Source organism: Nematolebias whitei, chromosome 1, assembly GCF_014905685.2.
Source record: "Nematolebias whitei isolate Nwh7 chromosome 1, NemWhi1, whole genome shotgun sequence".
In the NCBI taxonomy this organism is placed as follows: domain Eukaryota; kingdom Metazoa; phylum Chordata; class Actinopteri; order Cyprinodontiformes; family Rivulidae; genus Nematolebias; species Nematolebias whitei.
The window spans coordinates 22,599,170-22,619,144 of record NC_056498.1 but is presented as its reverse complement, the minus strand read 5'-3'; the positions used below and the strand labels follow the sequence as shown (position 1 = coordinate 22,619,144).

The 19,975-nt window shown below is 41.3% G+C and overlaps 2 protein-coding genes across 2 annotated transcripts in view; one reads left to right on the top strand and one right to left on the bottom strand.

Annotated features, from left to right (window-relative positions):
* pik3c3 (phosphatidylinositol 3-kinase, catalytic subunit type 3) overlaps positions 1-13,950 on the bottom strand; it is a 19,918-nt gene extending 5,968 nt beyond the window's left edge. The window contains exons 1-16 of the mRNA XM_037683168.1: positions 13,647-13,950; positions 12,526-12,714; positions 12,253-12,396; positions 11,372-11,501; positions 10,380-10,466; positions 9,235-9,330; positions 9,085-9,156; positions 8,830-8,934; positions 8,657-8,749; positions 6,741-6,926; positions 4,993-5,123; positions 4,484-4,568; positions 4,328-4,395; positions 4,138-4,243; positions 1,317-1,433; positions 1,058-1,189 (exon numbers count right to left, since the gene is read on the bottom strand). Coding sequence (XP_037539096.1) covers positions 1,058-1,189; positions 1,317-1,433; positions 4,138-4,243; positions 4,328-4,395; positions 4,484-4,568; positions 4,993-5,123; positions 6,741-6,926; positions 8,657-8,749; positions 8,830-8,934; positions 9,085-9,156; positions 9,235-9,330; positions 10,380-10,466; positions 11,372-11,501; positions 12,253-12,396; positions 12,526-12,714; positions 13,647-13,711 — 1,806 coding nt within the window. The 5' untranslated portion in view covers positions 13,712-13,950. The remainder of the gene's footprint in view (positions 1-1,057; positions 1,190-1,316; positions 1,434-4,137; positions 4,244-4,327; positions 4,396-4,483; positions 4,569-4,992; positions 5,124-6,740; positions 6,927-8,656; positions 8,750-8,829; positions 8,935-9,084; positions 9,157-9,234; positions 9,331-10,379; positions 10,467-11,371; positions 11,502-12,252; positions 12,397-12,525; positions 12,715-13,646) is intronic.
* Positions 13,951-18,946: 4,996 nt separating this feature from the next.
* msmp1 (microseminoprotein, prostate associated 1) lies at positions 18,947-19,735 on the top strand. The gene is made up of 3 exons (XM_037683157.1): positions 18,947-19,058; positions 19,152-19,260; positions 19,579-19,735. The coding sequence occupies exons 1-3, from the start codon at positions 18,947-18,949 to the stop codon at positions 19,733-19,735; spliced, it is 378 nt and encodes a 125-aa protein (XP_037539085.1).
* Positions 19,736-19,975: the final 240 nt, after the last annotated feature.

The following is a 19,975-nucleotide window of genomic DNA, read 5'->3' as shown; positions in this document are numbered from 1 at the left end:
CGCAGTGACCTGCGGAGCTCTGAGCACACAAGGCTGGTATCCGGAACCCGAGCCTCCGAGTCGGCACATCGAAGGATCTTCCGCGGTGACCAGCTGAACTTGGAGCCGGGGAGATGACGCCCTGCCTGGTCTGGCGCTCGGAGGCTCCGGAGGGAGGATCGGGTACACCAGCAGAGCTCCATCCAGCTTGCTCTGAATTATGTTGTCGGCCACCAAGCACAAAAAATGCCAGCACATCAACATTAGACCAAGATGTTGTCAGTATTGTTTTTAAAATCTTTAAAATAAGTCCAGCCGCTGCTCCAGTCCGAGAAATTGCAAATGGCGGATTATGGTTTTGAAAAGTTTCTGAAGGATCCAGTGACTCCGCCCCCGACTCCGCCCCCGACCAATCAGTGACTGACAGTGTTCTGACGTCATGTTTTAGTACCTCTTCGTTCGGGTTAGAACCACAGAGCCAAGGGTACTGAAAATAGTAACAGGTGCTAAGTACCGGTACTAATGGAAAAGCCTCAGAACCGGGCCAAGTAGGGTCCAGTCGGCTGTGCCGGTACTAATGGAAAAGGGGCATTAGAAACTATACACTTAAAAAAAAAACGCACACAGATAGAAGCTGTTAAACAGGCTGATGTTATCTGAGCACATTGCAGAGGTGAACGTTTGTTTAGTTTCTTGTAAAATAAGTTGGAAGCAAGTCAAAGTGCAGGACAAGGGGTGTTTCTGCAAGATAAGAAGACTTCAGCAGAGAGCTACTTTTACAATAAACTGTTGGGTCTCAGAGACCATCTGCTGCACAGCAGAAAGAAATCCTCTGTGCATGCATCTAGATTTCCAGTGATGTTTGTCCATCATGCTGCTTTCATGTCCTTACAGCACAAAATGTTGCACTGAACATCACAGAACAGTTATGGCTGGTTTAATGTGTTCACTCACTCATAGCCTCATCATCTATTCTCCGCAAGTTTCCTGGTGGTTAGAGTTCCCTCTGACAGAGGGTCTAAAAATGCTGCATCACTTTCAGTAGACTTTCTAGGAAGAAAACATTTTTTTGTTGCACCTTAAAAAGTGTTGCCGTCTCCGGGACGATCCCTTTGATCCTGATCTGGGGCTCCAGAGGAAGAGGAATGGGCTCGATGTCGGAGAGATTCACCTTCTCGTTGTCAGCCAGCAGATACTGCAGCCTCTCCGTCTGCAGACACAGGGTTAAAACAAATCCCACGACACCGTCAAACTAAAACTTGTCATTCAGTTTTAGGCTTTACACTTTAATTTAAGCATTTATAATTAAAACTTTTATGAATGTGTCCAGCTGTTACCTTCTTCTTGCGGTTTCCACTCTCCCTTTGGACAGCTTTCATGAGTTGCACGAGTTTATCCACAAAGGTTTGCTGAGCCGCCAGGAGCGAGCGCATCACCCTCACACTCCTGTCGTGCTGAACAGAAGAAGAGTTTGATTTAAATGTTTCCACACAGCAACACACTTACTTAAAATATGTATAAATACAAAAACGGAATAAAAAATATTATCACGCTTTTAATGAAACCTTCACTGAGTGGTATCAAACTGGACTGATTGACTGTGGATTTCAGAAGGAGCAAACACATCTCTACCCCTCCCCCCTGAACATAGGAGGATCTGCAGTGGAAGTGGTCTCCAGCTACAAGTACTTGGGTGTGCACCTGAACGACAACATCAGCTGGAGCAACAACACCACCAGCCTGATGAAGAAAGCTCATCAGAGACTCTACTTCCTCAGACGGCTGAGACGAGCTGGTCTGAGAAGCTCAGTCTTCACCTCCTTCTACAGGTGTGCAGTGGAGAGCATCCTGTGCTCGAGCATCAACGTGTGGCATGGAGGCTGCACAGCTGCAGAAAGAAAAGCTTTGCAGAGAGTGGTGAAGGCTGCACAGAAAACTGTTGGAATCAGCCTCCCCACCATCACAGACATCTACACCTCCAGATGCAGGAAGAGGGCCACCTGCATCATGAAAGACCCCACTCACCCAGCACACACTTTTTGCCCCGCTCCCCTCAGGCAGGAGGTTGAGGAGCATTAAGTGTAGAACCACTAGACTGAGGAACAGCTTCTACCCTGAGGCTGTTAGACTCATGAATTCATAACCGGAAAAATCACTGTATGGCCACTTAAACTGGTGATATGAGACTTTATCCATGCTGCTGATCATCCATGCTGCTGATTATCCATGCTGCTGATCATCCATGCTGCTGATTATCCATGCTGCTGATCATCCACGCTGCTGATTTCTTGCCTTTACGCTTCTATATTCATACCCATCTGCTCACAAAAGACTCATGATCAGGCTGCTGTTTAATATACTGTATTAATTTACATTATTGGTGTTTAGCGTATATCTTAGATCCTTGTAAACTCCAACAATGTTCAGTCAAGTCATCTGGTTGGTTTCTTTTTTTTGTGCCGAGACGTTTCGCCCTCCATACGAAGGCTTCATCAGTCTGACGAAACACCAAACAAAACTGACTCTCCACCAACAGCCTACTCCAGAGTGGAAAAAAAAACAGTTCTGTTGTTGCTAAGATGGCCTCTGGGGTACACCCTCTCCTCCAGGGCCCTCCCTCTCCCTCGTTGACAGTCATGCCAAACCGGTTCAAAACACCAAAGTTCATGCTCAATAATCCAGGTATAAAATCCAACAATGTTCAGTCAGTTCATCTGGACGGGTTTCTTTTCTTCTTTTTCTTTGAAAGGAGGGTGAAACATCTCGGCACAACAAAAAAGAAAAGAAAAAAAGAAACTGTCCAGATGACCTGAATGAACACTGTTGGATTTTATACCTGGATTATAGAGCATGAACTTTGGTATACTTGTATACTGCTTCTATTTTTTAATACTTTATATTTTTGCTATTTTTGGGTGTAACTGGGACCTTGTGTACACAATTTTGTTCCACCTCATGTACCACATGTGATAAGAATGACAACACAGAACCTTGAACCTTGAAACTGGTCAGAGTTAAAAGAAAGATGGATGGAGAAAAACAGATATTTCTGAGGGAAACTTGACTCACTGCTACAACTGCTGCAACAGAGCAAAGTACTACAACGTACTGACTTTGGGGGTGAATGCATTTTGTACATTCAATACTTTTGCAACCCGCTGTATTACAAGCTTGGTTGAGGTCTTCTAAGTGTAACTTCAACAGACTAGAACATATGTGTCAAACTCAAGGCCCGGGGGCCAAATGTGGCCCTCGTTGACTCTCATCTGGCCCCCAAGATATGTGAAACGTAAAATACTTCAGTAATCTTTGATTATGATGTTGAAAACACAACAGAGAGCATCAAATGAGACCAATCAAACTCTTGTTGAGGAACCTGTGGCCAAGAAAAGATGTTGGGTACCTGATTTGAGTTAATGTAGTTTCTGAAATTGTCCCTTAGTTTGAAAAAGGTTTTAATTTTGGCCCCCTTTTGTGAGTGAGTTTGACACCCCTGGTCTAGAAAAAGCTATTTATTTAAAGTGACTTAGAGAAGACACGCATATAAAACAACTACAGAAGACAGAATTTAACTGGGATAAAATAAACAAATGCTGATAGTAATAGACAGTTAACGTATTTTCCGGCATATAAGTCACAGTTTTTTGCATAGATTTGTCAGTCCTGCTTTTTTTATATTCATAACGCAATTTTTGACTGATGCTTTGAATTTCTAAGAACTGCAACAGTGAGTCCTCCAGTGTGCACTCGCTTCACTCAGCTGATGCAGGCAGAGCAACGCTGGAGAGCTAACGGCTCCAGCCGCAATGGATGGATGTTTGGATGGATGGATGGACGGACGGACGGACGGCGCCGTGCCACCCTGGTGAAATGACGCTGTTACGACCATTAAATAAATGCATAATAAACGCGATGAGTCAGGCGGGGACGCAAAATAAATGCGTCTTAAACGCCGAAGTGACTTTTACGTTTTTTTTCTTCTTCATGATGCTTTTTTTGACAGATGCAACTTATACTCCGGAGCGACTTATACACCAGAAAATACGGTACATATAAAAAAAATTAAAACAGAAGAAGGTAATGCAGAGATGTATTTGAATATTTGTTCATTTAGTTTGTGTCTTCATCACGATGTAACAACTGGTTTAAAGTTCTCACCTTCAGTAACGCCTGGCTGAACCTCCTCATAACGTTCAGGTACATCTCGTGCGTTTTGGGGTCTCGCTGCTGCGTGTCCTGATCCTCGCACTCCACAATCACGTACCTGAGAAAAACAAAAACTTCATTATGTTGTAATGACCTGTGCTGCGTTCCTTAATCTGTCAAAGAAAGCCTGAGCTGAGCTCACCAGTACAAGTAGTTGGCAAGTGTAGAGTTCTTGCAAGCACGTGAAATGAGGAAGGTGCACAAGTCTTGCTAAAAAGAGAAAAACAAAGAAGCAATTTTAAAGTTTTCATCGTGATAGGCTGCAGACCCTGGTTTGTTTTGATGGACAACTTCTCACCTCTAGATTCTCACTGTCGGCTCCTTCTTTGCCCTTCTGCTGTGGGGCAGAGGAAGATCCAGATGTGCCGGAAAGACTCTGCGAGCTAATAGATGACAGACAAAAAAGACTTAAAGTCAAACCAAAAATCTTATTTTAAACATAGTAATAAAAACAGAATTGTTGAATTATTGTCTTTATGGTGTATTATTTTTTATAGAGGTCAGTGTGGTAGCAGAGTCAGCAAACAGCCCGAGATTCTTGACTCAGCTGCAGAGCTGCCGTTAAAAATCATAACCAATGAGTTCAATACGCCTTCTGAAACAGAAATAATCAAATCTGCACAGCGGCTTATGCTCCCCCAGCAAGCAAACACATTGGAGGGTAAATTTAGATCCTGAATGAAGAAATACAACTTCCTGGCATGCTAAAAATATTCCCATGTAGAAAAGAACCCACCGCCTTGTGCCTGCCTGGCTTATAGTGTTGCTGGTTTGAAGCCAGAATAGTTTTTCTAATGTTGCTCTGACCTGTCCAGCATGGAGTCATCTGAAAGCCCCTGGCTCTCTCTCTTGCTGCCTGGCTCCAAGCCTCCCTGAATGTCACTGAAGTTCTCGTACTTGAGCGCCTGCACCAGCTGGAGGAGGTACATCAGCAGGTCCTGAAGAGGAGAAATGGGGAGAATTATGGCAAGGGAATAAAGAAATAATATACATTAAAATGTATAACACATGCAATGAATACTAAGAGTAGCATTAAAAGATGTCACCCTGTACACAAACATAATGCGCGCAAGATGTTTGGACAGGAACACAATATCGGAACTAGAGAAATTGCATTTCCTGCGAAAATGCAGTGTGAATGCTTATTGCTGAAGAACGTCCTGAAATGTAGCTGAAATTAGATAAAAACATGCTGAAATGTAGCTGAAATTAGATAAAAACATGCTGAAATGTAGCTGAAATGGTAGAACAAGCCTAAGTTAGCAGAAGAAAGCAAAGAACACATATTTGTTTAATTAGATTTAAATAAGCAGAAATGAGGCCAAAATTTAGGAAATTAGCTAAAATGTTAAAATTAGCTAAAAGTTGCTGAAAAGTAGCTGAAAAGGCAGAAAGAAGCTTAAACTACCAGAAGGAAGTGGAAGCAGCTGAAATGAGCTCAGAAAATGAGGAATTAGCTGAAAAGGCTAAATTTGGCACAAAGAGCTAAATAGTAGCTGAAATAGCAGAAAAAGCTGAACCTAGCAGAAATAAGCTGAAAGGAGGATAACAAGCTCAAAATAGTAGAAAGAAGTTAATTAGGCTAAAAGTTGCAGAAATTACTACAAAAATTTGAATTTATATGAAAATAGCTGAAATTAGCTAAGAAATGCTAAAAAGTGAGCTGAAAATCTAGAACAAGCTTAAATTAGCAGAAGGAAATGGAGAGAGCACAATTTTTCCATATTAGGCTGAAAGAAGCAGAAATGAGCACAAAAAAGTTGAAATCATCAGGTAAAAGCTGAAATTGGCAAAAAAAAAAAAAAAAAACAGCTGAAAACTACCTTAAAAAGTATAAATAAGCATAAATTACCAAAAGAAAGAGAAAGTACATTTTTGCTGAATTAGGCTGAAAAAAGTTGAAATGAGTGCAAAAAATGTGGAATTAGCTGAAAAAGCTAAAATTAGCATGAAAACAGGTAAATAATGAAATTGCAGAAAATGCTGAAACGTGCATAAATAAGCTGAAAGAAGCATAGCAAGCCAAAATTAGCAGAAAGAAGTTAGAAGAAGCACAAAAATGTTGTAGTTAGCAGAAAGAATCAGAAACGAGCACAAAACAGCTGAAAAATAGTAAAATTAGCTGAAAGTAGCTGATTTTTTTTTTATTTGCACAAAGAAGCTGAACCAGAACAAAATGTGAAAGGAGCAGTAAAAGGTTGTGAACAGATCTAAATATCTGAAGGATGGAAAATGAGCTCAATTCATTTTCTATGAGGAAAAAATGGCAGAAAAGACTAAATATTTCAAAAAGCTAAAGGTGCACCAATACCAAAAGCCATAGCAGGGTTGTCCTGAAAGAGCTGAACATTTTGATGCATGATTTGTTGAAATAGAACAAAATTGTGGAACGAGAAAGATGCAGAAAACTGTACAGAAGAAAAATGGATCACAATAATGTGAATGCTTCATAAACATTCACATTATTATGTCTGAGAATACATTTCTACACGTTATAGTATAAATCTAACCAATCATCAGTCACACTCTCAGGTATCCTGACCCTCTCTGCGTACCTCATCATCAGCCTGCTGCAGGCGCGCCACAGCGTAGCGTCTCACTGTCGGGTTGGTAAAGTGGGAGGATAGTAGCTCCAACGAGTCCTCCACATCCATGGGCCTCCACTTCCCCAGCAGCTCCAGCGCTTGTTTGGCCTCCTGAGGCAGATCCCAGTTCACGCATTTAAGGAACTTTGTCAGTGCCTGGAGTCGAGGAGGAGGTTAGTGAGCATGTGCACAGTTTCTTGTAAATAGCAACCACAAGAGCGTAAAAACTGCAAGGTACCACAATGACTGTAAGAACACACAAGATGATAAGTTATATTCAGACTACAAGATGGTAAAAACTGGAAGGGGCACTGGGGGTAGGGGCAATGACTGAGTCCAGGACCAGGTATGGATCCATAGGCAGGGGGAAAATTGTATTAAAACCACAAGAGAACGACTGTAAGAGACTTCAAGCTTGATTAGTCATTGAGAAGGACCAGCCTCGTGTCTCGCTGACGTGGCAAAAATTACGTAGATCACCTCTTACCACCTGTTGACACCCAGACTTACGCACTGACCCCAGCCAGAACTAGTTTCTTACAGGGTACGCAGCATGCATTGGGTAAATGGTCAGAACTTTGTGGGCCTGTTTGTTTAAAGTGGCTGCAGATGCTGATTTCTTGGAGCAGAGTCTGCTGAGGAGCTGCTGGCTGTGAGAAAATGCAGCCAACATTACAACTGCTCCATTATAAATAAAGTCAAATAAAACTTATATGGATAGTAAAAACAAACTTGTAAAAGAAGATCAGACAATTTTGTGGACGCAGGAGACAGTACAAAGAACCGGCGGCGCTTCATGGACTGAAAGGGAGGGCTTTCTGGTTGGGCAGCGTAGGGACACGTTCCCGCACCATCATGTTGGAAACTGGCGGTCTCTTGCAACTAATTTATAAAATTGCGCTTTTCCTCGATTAACAACAAAAATACCCACTCTTACTCCTCACCATCAAATAAAAATAAACAACCACTCTGACAACTGCACTGTGTTGATTCTGATTGAAAAGTCCTACCTCTATTGAGCCGTGTCTCACTACAACTATTAGAAGTGATGACTTCACGAGATTCTTTATAAATAAAATTATTTCAGTTAGGGAGAAAATTCAAACCATCCTTCCTACTATCGCCTCTGGTTCCCTGTCAGACGAGGTAACTTAAAACATTTCACTAGAACCTGATTTATGTTGGGACTCTTTTTGTCCTGTTGAGCTCTTTGAATTGTCTAAAATAATAGCTTTCTCCAAACCATCCACATGTCTGCTAGATCCCATCCCAACCAGGCTATTTAAAGAGGTTCTGGTTCTGCTGGTGGACCTGTCATTATGCGTTTGTTTTCTCCTTCTTGTTCTCTCAAACCCAGCTGGTCGAAGCAGATGGTCGCTTGTCCTGAGCCTGGTTCTGCTGGAGGTTTCTTCCTCATGAGGGAGTTTTTCCTTTCCACTGTTGCATCTGTGCTCACTTAGGATGGCAGACTGCAACAAAGTGAAAATTCAAAGCAATCTGCAGGCTCCTTAGATAAATATTGTTATTAACTGACTTTTTCTATATTTGAATGTTCCTGTTCAGTGCCCTGAGATGACTTCTGTTGTGAATTGGCGCTATATAAATAAACTGAATTGAACTGAACTGATTGATCGCGATGTGTACGATGGTGGGAGGACTTATCAGGATTGATTTAATCCATGAGACAAAGACCGTCTCGAACTAAGTCTGCGAGATCTGAAGTCTTGTTGAAGTATGTTGGCGTCTAAAGATGGTAGAAACTGTTGGACCATAAGGGGGAATGGCTGTAAGGATACAGAAGGCTGTATGAAACCACACAAGGATAAAAACTGTTAAGGACCACAACGGATCAATGACTGTACAGGGTTAAGAAAAGAAAGTACCACCTTTTCCTGTGTGGTCAGGTAGTATCTGAACTTCCACACCAGGTCCTGCTCTTCAGAGCTCAACTGCTTGGTTGGAGGGTAGCTTACAATGATCTGTTGGTGACATACATAAATTTAATTGTCGTTGAACTAAACTCACTAAAAAGAAAAACACCAAACAGTTAGTTCCTTACGTTGAGCTGGTCTCGTGTGGCGGCGTTAGGCTTCAGGTCATGATCTGAGGGCCCACTGCGAAGGCTACGAGCCAGTTTATGGTGTTTACTCTCCACCAGATTCTCCTGTGAGGACAAACAACACATATACACAGTGTTAAATACATTGAACATCTGGAGCTTTGAACTGCTCACATTTCTTGTAGGGTTTATGAACAAGATCAAAACTTTTTTGATCTTGTTCATAATAAAATACAAATATGAGTGCTGTCGCACCATCCCCATTTGTGGGTCAGGGACTTTGACGATGTCAGAGCTGGTAGGAGCGGGCGAGGCTTCATCCCCATCCTGAAAAGAGACAAAGATCCTATCAGGTGATTCGTTATTTTAATGCATACACCTGGTTAAATACTAATATGAAAATACCTTCTCATAGTAGACAATGCTGTACTCCTTCTCGTTTGTTTTGACGCGTGGAAACTCCACCATGAGGTACATGAAGTTAGAGCTGCGCTTCTCAATCTGCAGACAGATTTTTCTCCATAATTAGTTGAGCAGGTACCGTATTTTTCGGCCTATAAATCGCGCTTTTTTGTTGTTGCATAATTTGCATGCCCTGCGACTTATACGCCAAAGCGACATATTTATGGATTTTTTCCCATATTTATAAACCAATTTTTGGCTGAGCGATGACCGTTTTCGTTCATTCTGACTGAAAATATTGAACACTACCATTTTCAGCTGCTAGATGGCACTCAAGTTGTATGGCATGCCATTGTGTCATGGAATAGGTAAAAGTGTCTTAATGACACAATCGGCTTGCCATACAAAGCCACCATTGTCTGCCAGGAGCAACCGTCAAATCAGCTTTATTTTGCTGCGCCGCCCTGGCGAAATTCAGCTGATTTGACCATTAAAGTGCATTTATTAAATGAAAGTTAGACTGAGACACGTTTACTATAAAGTCAAGCAAACAAATAATTGTTTTTAGGTGGTTATCTTGTTAAATTTTGAAGAAATGCGCAGCGACTCGTCCCCCTGCGGGTTCATGTTTCCACGTATCGACTTTTGAAATGCAGCTGATTTGACAGTCAAAGTGTATTTATTAAGCAAAAGTTAGACTGAGACACACCTTTACTATAATTTCGAGCAAACAAATAATTGTTTTTAAGTGTTAATCTCATTAAATTCTTGTTAAGTCCTCCCATGCACGCTTCCGCGGTCGCCATTTGGCAGCCAACTGATTTTTGGCACAACACCAGACCACATTTCTGGGTTGTCAGTGGTGACGCGTAACAAACGTGACACATCAGCGGTGACGCAGAATAGATGCAACGTATACGGCGAAGCAACATATTTATGGATTTTTCTACTTTATTAGACATATTTGGACTCATGCGACTTATAGGCACTTTGGTTGGCCTTGTCGCTGTTTTAAGTGCTCTATAAATAAAATGGTATGGTATAGGGCGGAAAATACACTAACCAGTACCACCATTTTCATTGCCTCAGAGATGTTTCTCACCGGTAAAGATGCAGCTTTGTTAAAGAATCAGGCTAAACCAGCTCACCTCATTGATCATCTCGATCTCTCTGAAGGTCAGCCGGTCCAGCCAGTCTACCTTCACCATGTGGCCCTGACGATGAGCCTTCGTCAGCTGGACGGAGAAGAAAAAAAAAACACAGTTGTAGAACTGGCTGCAGGATGGCTGGAGGGCAAACAGTTCGGCCAGTCAAGCACAAACTCGATGCCAGCAGCACTCTGCTCAAACACTGATCCACTTTGTCAGCAGGTGAGAGCAGGTGTTAGGAAGGTAAGCACCAGCTGTTCAAGGCCACAACTCAGCTGCTTTGAATACGAACTCACACGTGACTTCATTAGGCTCTCGAGATGTTTATAAAAAAAAGTATCTGTGAGCTTTAACAAGCCAAAAAATAAGACGAACACACTAGTTTAAACACAAAATGTCAATTTTCCTAAAAAATCTGTCATCCGTTAATAGCCATATTTTTTTGCAAACACTTCAAGATAAAACTCATGCACACACACGTATGGCAACGACCTTTAAAACCTTTACTACATATGTGTGATGCTTTCAGGAGTACAGCCGTACACCCGGACATACAAGTGTCCACACCGCAACCCAAGTCAAAATGCATTTGTGACTGTTCCGAAAAGATTTAACCTTTTTATGGATTTCCCACTTAGAGCAAAGCAATGAGGACAGAGACTCAACAGAAAGAAAAAAAAAACACCTACCATCTCTGTCGCAGTCTGATTTGCCCTAAAGTGGTGCTGGAATGTGCATCAGCCGAATGTTTGTATCCAAATCCATTTTGACTAAAGTTTTCATACACAGAGAGCACATATTCTGCATTTCTACTCTGTTTGTACTCACATTACCGAGTACCTCCAGGTCAGGGCCCTGGAACAAACGATGGTTTAGACACGGCGTTGCATTCGAGGGTTTCTTCTTCACCTTTAATTCTGCTTCTTCACCTTCTTTTATGCCATATAGTCACACACGCACACACAAGCCTCTCCTTTACTTCCTGATCATACCTTGGCAAGTCTGCCCATCTGGTCCTCTGCCAGGCTGCTGCTGGTGCGTCCAGGTGTGGTGGTGGGCTCCCCTCCATCCCCCTCCACACCGGGCCAAACCTTCAGGTCATGCATTCCCTGCCGGAACATACTAGGACAAGAAACGGGACTTGAAATTGGGATGCCTTATCCTGTTAGCACAATGCTAGTGCTTAAAGTGACAGTTCAGATAGTTTTGAGGTGAGAGAAGCTCTGTGGAAAGGTGATTAACATCTTACCTGTTGCAGATGGTTCTTTGAACGACCTCTGTTTGAAGAATCAGAGTCTAATTTTGATCAGGTGGACAAGCTAACGACCAATCTGACTGAGGCCAAGAACAAAGGAATTGCTGCCGTCTTTAAAAACAACTTCAATCCCAAAACTTTCAAACAAGTTCATGAAAGAGCGTTTTATAAACCTTTAGGCCACAATTGATTCTTCAAACATAGTTAATCCATCAAAAATATTATATCCCTGCCAAAAGAGCTGCCACCGCTACTTACGCTTGCAAATAACCTTTCGATTTTAAGAAAAAAATACCTATTTAATGTGGAACGGATAGTGATGTAAAAGTTTATAAAGAAGCGTACACATCAACTGTTGTGAAATGTTGGAGATTAGAGTTGTTTTAAGAAGGAAGTAATCCACTTTAACAGCTAGTACGAACTAGCTTTTAGCTCATCAATCTGATAAAAATCTAACTATTTCTCCAAACTGAGGCTGTTTCAAGAGCTATCTGCAACAGGTAAGATATTACTTGTTTATAATCTTTTGACCAAACCTCATTTAAAAAAAAATATTTGAACTATGGCTTTAAGCTTACAAGAAGCAAACCATTTGTAATAGTGCTAGCGAAAACTCACCCATATTTGCCAAACAGGGTGACGGTGGTTCCCCCAACAGGGACGGCTCTGCCGGGCCCGTAGATGTCCCACACGGTGAGAGCAACCTGAGCATTCTGGGGAAGGTCTGGGTATTTGACTGGCAGCCGCAGCCATTCGTTCCAGCTTCAAAATGGACAAACCAAAGTGTAAATAAAACTTCAAAGATTGATTGTAACAATTCAAAAGTCACATAAAAATAAGATATACCAGTACAAAAAAGTGTTAAAAGCTAATACTTGAGACTGATCTTACTTCCAGCGTGTGCTGAATGCTTTGTATGACGTGCGGACAGGCAGAGCGAGCGGTTTCCCCTCAGCAAAAACCTGGCAGGTGACGTAGAGGTCCGAGCAGTTCTCCTGGTACAGACCTGAAAAGCGCAGCATCGGGTCCTCCAGCAGAGCTTTGTAGCTCTTCTGCTCTCGCTTCCCTTCCAGACTTCCTCTGTTGGAGGCAAGAAGATATTAAAACATCCAAATAAGCCATTTCTGGACTCAAGAATAGAACATCTCATTGTAAACTTAACAAAAAGGAGTTGTTTCCAAATATGTTTGGTCATTTTTCTTAAAATGCATGACATTTATCAGTTTTGCTTTTCATGTTTTTAGTTTCCTGACAAAGAATTGAATCCATAAAATATGCATGTATTCTAATTTATTATCCACCTCAACGTGCATTCCAGCTTTTATCTCAAATACCAAATCAAACTCAGAAAGTTTAGTTAAAAATTTTGATGGTGGATTTAAAATCTTTTCTACCTTTATTGTGGAAAGAATATAAATTAAATACTGATTTAATTCATATTACCATATCATCTGACTCAATGCAGGATATCAACAATGCAGAGGATGAATAGAGCTGACCACAGCACCTTAATATTTGACAAATTATCCATCTTTAAGGTACTGAAGGAATTCCTATATATACACATACTATATATATATATATATATATATATATATATATATATATATATATATATATATATAGTGTGTGTGTGTGCATATTTTTGTAATTATTCAGAAGACATGTTCTAGAAGTCACAGCACTAAATGTAAACTAGCTCAGTATCAGTACTTTGTTTCACAAGTTGCTTAATATTTGACATATGCTTATTAGACACTAAGCAGGTCAACAAACACAACAAAAAATTTAACACTGCAGTTTATTATTAAGAAATCTAGTAAGCTAACAGCACAAAGTCGGACTAAAAAACAAGCAGTGTGCTTTATTTAATTTAAACATTAATTTGACCCTTTTAAAACGTCGCACAAACACAAGGACCGTAAACACAACACAGCAGCATCCTGTCGTCACAGGACAAAAAGTAGTTCCGCCGCCTCACCGAAAGACACAGCTTTAAGAGCTGAACTTACATCTTGAGTTGAACGTTAATATCCAAGTCACAGCTGTAGACATAGTTAAATTTGTCAGTGTCCATCTTCCGACAGGAAAACACTCAATTCAGTCCCCCAAACCAGACGACTTCAACATGAAATCCCGGGGACGGTTATGAGACTTTGCGACGAGGCCTCGGAGCAGCACAAAAACAATCCAGAGCTGGGATAAACCCCCCCCGGACAGCAGGGACAGACACTCCGTCAGTCTGTCAGCAGCTTCACGAAGATAGCTAAGTGCTTTTATTCACCGTAAATACACTAATAAAACGGTTGTCTCGCCAGTCATGATGATTTGAGGTTATTAGAAGCTACACAACAGCTTCAGAAATGTACAGTCAGGCCAGAGTAGTCAAATATCGATGCAACCAGACGGAGATGAATGGGAGGAAGATCGGGAAATTGTGTATCGATTAATCAAGTCTGGTATGAAAAATTAGGAAACGATAAAGAGGCGGGTCTTCAAGCGTTGTTAAAGGCACAGTGCGCGCGCCTACACACAGGCTACCCGCATCTTCTCACCCCCCCCCCCCCCACCCAACAACAAACAAACAATATTAAATAAATAAATAAAACAATAAAGTTCAATATAAGACAGCACAAAAAGTATAGAAATTTGTGTTTGGTTTAATATTTCTTTGTTGTAACAATGCTTCATGGCCATAAATTGTATACTGTACCATTGAAAAACCTTTTTTATGTAGTTGCTTTGTTAGGAAAATATGCAGGTTGAGCAGCAAATATGAATTATGTTGCGCCAATGAAAAACGTATTTGCCTTTACTGAATCGCTTACTTAGCCACTTACTTTTGTTCGGTGTTGTTTATTAAATTGGATGATTGGTTATTCCATGGATTAAACAGAGGCCTGCAGCATGTGGAAGAACCATATGCAGCCACAACAGCCTGCAACTCCTTCTCATGCTGCACACCAGCTTGAGCACACACTGCAGTGGGATGACATCCCATTTTTCAACCAGCATTTGTTGCAAATCTTGTTTTTTTTTTCTTCCTAACAGTGGCTCCACTTAAAAAGAAAAAAATATGTTTTCCAATGGGATAAGATTTATTTCCAAGAAGACTTGTTACAACATAGAAATAATTAACCAAATGTAAATTTCATTACTTATTGTGCTGTTTAATGGGGAGTGGTGGCGCAGAGGCTAGAGAAGGTGGGCCTGCGGTCGAAAGATTGCCGGTTCAACTCCCGGCACCGACAACATCAAAATGTGGGTAACCTGCCCCCACCCTCATTTGCCCCACTCTGGGCCCTTGAGCAAGGCCCTTAAGCCCCATCATCTGTTCCTCCAGACACCGTAGATAGCAGCTCTGCTCCACACAGAGGGCTGTGGTAGCTTGGTGGTCTGTGGTTGCGTCAGTAGGACATCCGGAGTTAAAACAATTGCCAAGTCTTCGTACGACTTAGTTCGCTGTGGCGACCCCTGAAGAAGGGAGCAGCCGAAAGAAGAAAAAAATTGTGCTGCATATACAATATTGTACACAAACACTGTAAAAACATTGGTCCTGTCAATCAAACAGCTTCAAATCCATAATCAAGACCAAGTTTTCTAAGTAAATGTTTCATTACAGCAACCTTAAACTCTTGTGGTAAATAACCATCAAATCTAGATAACAAATATTACAAAAACAACAGTATATAACTATTTTACAAAAAAAAAGTGATAAAAAGTCTAAGTAATTTGTGCACACACGTGATGTAACAGCCTAAATTATGGTTCTTTTACAAATTACAATATATTTTTCTCAGGTTAACAATAATTTTAATAAAAACAAACAGACATTTATTATAAATGAGCTAGCTGCTTCCTCTGAAGTTTAGTTTGACCCGTTTTCAAGATGAAGTCATGATAACAGAATTGTGACCTTCTAAAGTCCTCAACAATCAACTCGTCTCCAGTTAAGTGCATGGCCGTGAATATGAACGACTGGAAAATCCTCATCTTTGTTTTGATAAGATCCTCCCTCTTCACCGCCGTCAACATATTTGACAGATCAGGGTGTGAGAGCGACGCATAAGCTCTAGAAAACCATCATCAGGGTGACTTATCAACACTCCTCGACTACTATGGAGGTATCGGAGCAGACCCGTAAAAACGTCATATTACGAGGCCTCGGGGCCTCCTGCGAGATGTTTGAGATAATTTTTCCTATGATCTCCACCTCTGACACTGATAGTAAAACAAGTGGAAGAAGATGAGCTAATGCTTTGTTGTGGATCCCTGTAAAGTCAGTACAGATGACATGTTTCAACTCTGACATTTTGTCGTTTTTATGAGAGGAAAAGGTTGACACACACACTGTAGACAAATCTGCATCTGCAAAACATATGGTCTTTCAGATCCCAGCTTACTTTTTTAAATGCCATCCGCCAAATCATGCAAGCTCACGAAACCACTTTAAAATAGGTGAAATGCTGAACTTGATACTTGTGTGTGTGTGTGTGTGTGTGTGTGTGTGTGTATTCATATTTGTTCTAAAAGGAAAACTGGAGACACAGACCTGTTTATACACTTTAAAACTTGTTTCACATGTTGTGTTTTGAGTAATCTGTTTAAAAGAAGTGTATCTGTTTATATTAATCTATTTGCCAGACTATAGTGAGCATTAGTGAAATTTCACAAGCAACGAAACCTTGTTTTATCACTACAGTTTTTCTAGTTTTGACAAGTAACAATGTACTAAAAATAAACGATTCTGCTTCTTTTCTTTTGGCTGTTTCCTCTCCAAGGGTCGCTACAGCGAGTCATCCTCCTCCATCTCACTCTGTCCCCTGCGTCCTTTCTCACCCCAACTAACTCCATGTCCTCTCTAAATGCATCCATATGTCTCCTCTTTGGCCTTTCTCTGTTTTTGTTTTCCTGTCAGCTGCATTTATAACATCCTTCAACCAGTGGTGTAGTCTACATTACTGTAGTGGGTATACTGTGCTTAGAAACCAAAGTACTATGGTTAGTACAATGTAATCGTCAATTTATTAGGATTTTTTTAAGCATATTGAACATTTTCAAATTTCTCTGATGCTTATATTTGAATAAATGAACAATAAAATTTGTACAACAGTTGGATTTGTATTAAAAACATGTTATAGGATTTGTAAAACAGTATCAAAGCAAAACATCTTCAAGTATTAAGTAGTAAGTAAACAATTATACAACAATTCGCTGGATAAGCGCTGCATACCGATAGACTGTTACGGAAATGTTCAACTGCTGTTTAAAGTATCAATGACACGTGCTGAATGATATGTTACGTATCAATGGGCACTTTTAAGTGGGTATGCTGAAATTCTTAAGCTTTTCTAGTGGGTATACTCCATACTCCCACATATCGCGTAGACTACACCACTGCCTTCTACCAGTATACCCACTGTCCCTCCTCTGGACATGTCCAAACCATCTCAGTCTGGCCTCTCTAACTTTATCTCCCAGTTGTTCAACCTGTGCTGTACCTCTGATGATCTCATTCTTAATCTTAACCATCCTTTTCACTCCTAAGGAGAACCTCAACATCTTCATTGTCCATGTCTCTTTCTCCAGACTATACAATATACAGTAGCTGGTCTCACCACTGTCTTGAAAAACTTTTCCTTTGACGACTCCCTTTTGTCACAAATCACTCCTAAAACTTTTCTCCATTTACTCCATCATGCCTGGACTCTTGTCTTCACCTCTTTACTACACTCCCCATTTTCCTAGACAGGACCACAAGTACTTGAAGTCCTGCTCCTTTGTGACCTCTGCTCCTTGTAGCCTCTGTTCCTCCTGCCTCCCTCTCATTCACACAAATTCTCTTTCAAGTGCATGCCTCCACCTCTCCAAGTTCTCTTCCACCTGTTTCCTCTTCTCACCACAGATTACAATATCATCTGCAAACATCATGAGGATTCCTGCCTGACCTCAACTGTTAGTCGGTCCATCACCAGAGCAAACAAGAAGGGGCTCAGAGCCGATCCTTGGTGCACTCCCACCTCCACCTTGAAGCTATATGTTACTCCTACAGCACATCTCACCACTGTCCTGCTGTCTTCATACATGTCCTGTACCAGTCTAACATACTTCACTGCCACTTCAGATTTCCTCGTGCAATACCAAAACTCCTCCCTCGGCACTCTGTCATATGCTTTTTCTAAATCCACAAAGACACAATGCAGTTCTTTCTGAACTTAAAATAAATGTTTAATGGTTGTAAATAAGATGTTAATTCTTGCTTCAGCATTTATTCTCAGTTGAATGACTACCCAAGCTACATCCCATTTCTTTTTAGGAAAACACTAAAAACCAACAGATGTGATTGTATTAATGTGCATTACAAAGTGTTGATTCCAGATAATGTATGCCCTTAAAGAGATAGGCTGGTCACTTTGTTGTATGAAAGGAAAATCACTCGCTGCTAATCCTCTTTCATCAACTGTTTAGTGTCCTGTAATGAGGTACAGTAGTAGTGTAATGAGAGTTTGGAGTGGCTGTGGCTCTGGGTAAGACAGTGAACCCCTCATTGCCTCCAATGTCTGTCCCATTGGTGTATGAATGTGATAAAGCACTGATTTTTCTTTGTATAGATCTAGTAGAGTGCTGTACGAATGGGTAAACGAGAGCACAGATCGTGTTGTAAAGAGCTTCGAGTATCTTGATAAGATAGAAAAATGCTATATAAGTGCAGTCCATTTACCTTTGTACTGGAACCCTGGCACGACAATCTCTCGTGGGATCAATAAATTTCTATCTTATCTTAAATGGTCCTTTAATGGTAATGGTTATGACTGGTCAGCAAAGCTTTTTAGGTTGGATAGACACCAGTCTTCTGACAATATTTCTCTAGTATTGACTTTTATGCTTGTGGTGACAAAAAGATCAGGGTTGTTAAGAAATGTACCTTCAGGATTATGTTCTGTATGGCACTGTTTGATGACTCTTTACTGTGTAGATACAGTCACCCCTACATTTGGGGCGTTATGGATAAATCCGTTAGATAATTTCCCCATCTCTCTCCTCATGCTCTCCCTCTCCTTGGGGCCAGCTCACCTCCCTTCCACCCCTCCATTGCTTAGTCACTGCATGGATGTGTCATCGTTTCTATGACTTTGGAGGTTCATGCCCACTGAAGCACAGCGAGATCTTTGCAGTGCCAAAACCATACCAAAATACAAGATTCTCTCCAGGCCCCATGTTGACCCCACCTCCTCGCCACGGTGGTGACATCCCAGGATGTATAAATGTGGGAACATAAAGGAGAAGAGGAACCCCTGGCTGATCCGACCAGATGAAGATGGAGCTCACCAGAGTCAACATGGTGTTTGCAGCTGCAGGGTTTCTGCTCATCTGGGCCAGCGTAGGCTTTGCTGCACCTCTGGAGTGCCACTTTGACTCTCGAGGTGAGAATAAAAAAATAAAAAATAAATCTTGTTACACGGCAACCTTTCTAGAAAAAGAAACATGTCTAAGTTAGAATTTGCCATATGTTGAAGCTGTGTGCGAGTTCGAGGGGAAGCGGTACTCCCTGGGGGACACCTGGATGGACGACGCTTGCATGCAGTGCACCTGTCTGCACCCCGTTGGTGTTGGTTGCTGCGAGACGTGAGTAACACAAACAGTCAGTGAGGTTTGGTGTCCAGATGCACAGAGTTTTAGCTCAGACTTAATAGAGAAGACGTACATTCATGAGTTTAAATAAGAAAATCTGAGTTTGCATCAAAGGACAAAGTGCATCAGGTTCTAAATTAATATTTTATTACTAAAGCTAAAAAGATTTAAGAATGTAGAAGGCTGTGCATCAGTACATAACATATAATTTACTGTAGTGACATTAATATGTATAAAATCAAGTGCAACTGTGCTTCAAGAGGTCTAAGCTGGAAAAGATTAAGTGATGTAAAGACCTTCTTTCCTGTGCAGGGTGCATCGGCCGGTGGACTTCCCCGCGTGGTGCGAGGTGCGGGTCGAGCCGGTGACTTGCAAAGCGTTTCTGGTCCAGTCGGCCGACCCCCGCTTGCCGTGCTCCTCAGATGAAACAAACAGGGACCCGAGCCATGGATCTCTTCAGCTGCAGTGAGGAGCTGAGAGCAGCAACAGTGCAGCCGGGGCAAGGAAGCTCGAAACCATCAAATATACCTGCATCTATTTTTTACACATATAATGGGACCAACATCAGCGTCTGTGATTCTTGGGTTGTGTATCGCAAAATGTGAGCAGCTTATGTCTTAAATCATTTGTGTATTAAATGTTAAAAATAGGCCTTTTAAGTTCTTTATATGACACATTTCTGTTTCATTACATCTTTGTATTCTTAAAA

Coding starts and splice junctions, on each gene's coding strand:
- msmp1 (XM_037683157.1), top strand. CDS start 18,947: ATGAAGATGGAGCTCACCAGAGTCAACATGGTGTTTGCAGCTGCAGGG. Junction 19,059..19,151: donor GTGCCACTTTGACTCTCGAG/GTGAGAATAAAA, acceptor CATATGTTGAAG/CTGTGTGCGAGTTCGAGGGG. Junction 19,261..19,578: donor GGTGTTGGTTGCTGCGAGAC/GTGAGTAACACA, acceptor TTTCCTGTGCAG/GGTGCATCGGCCGGTGGACT.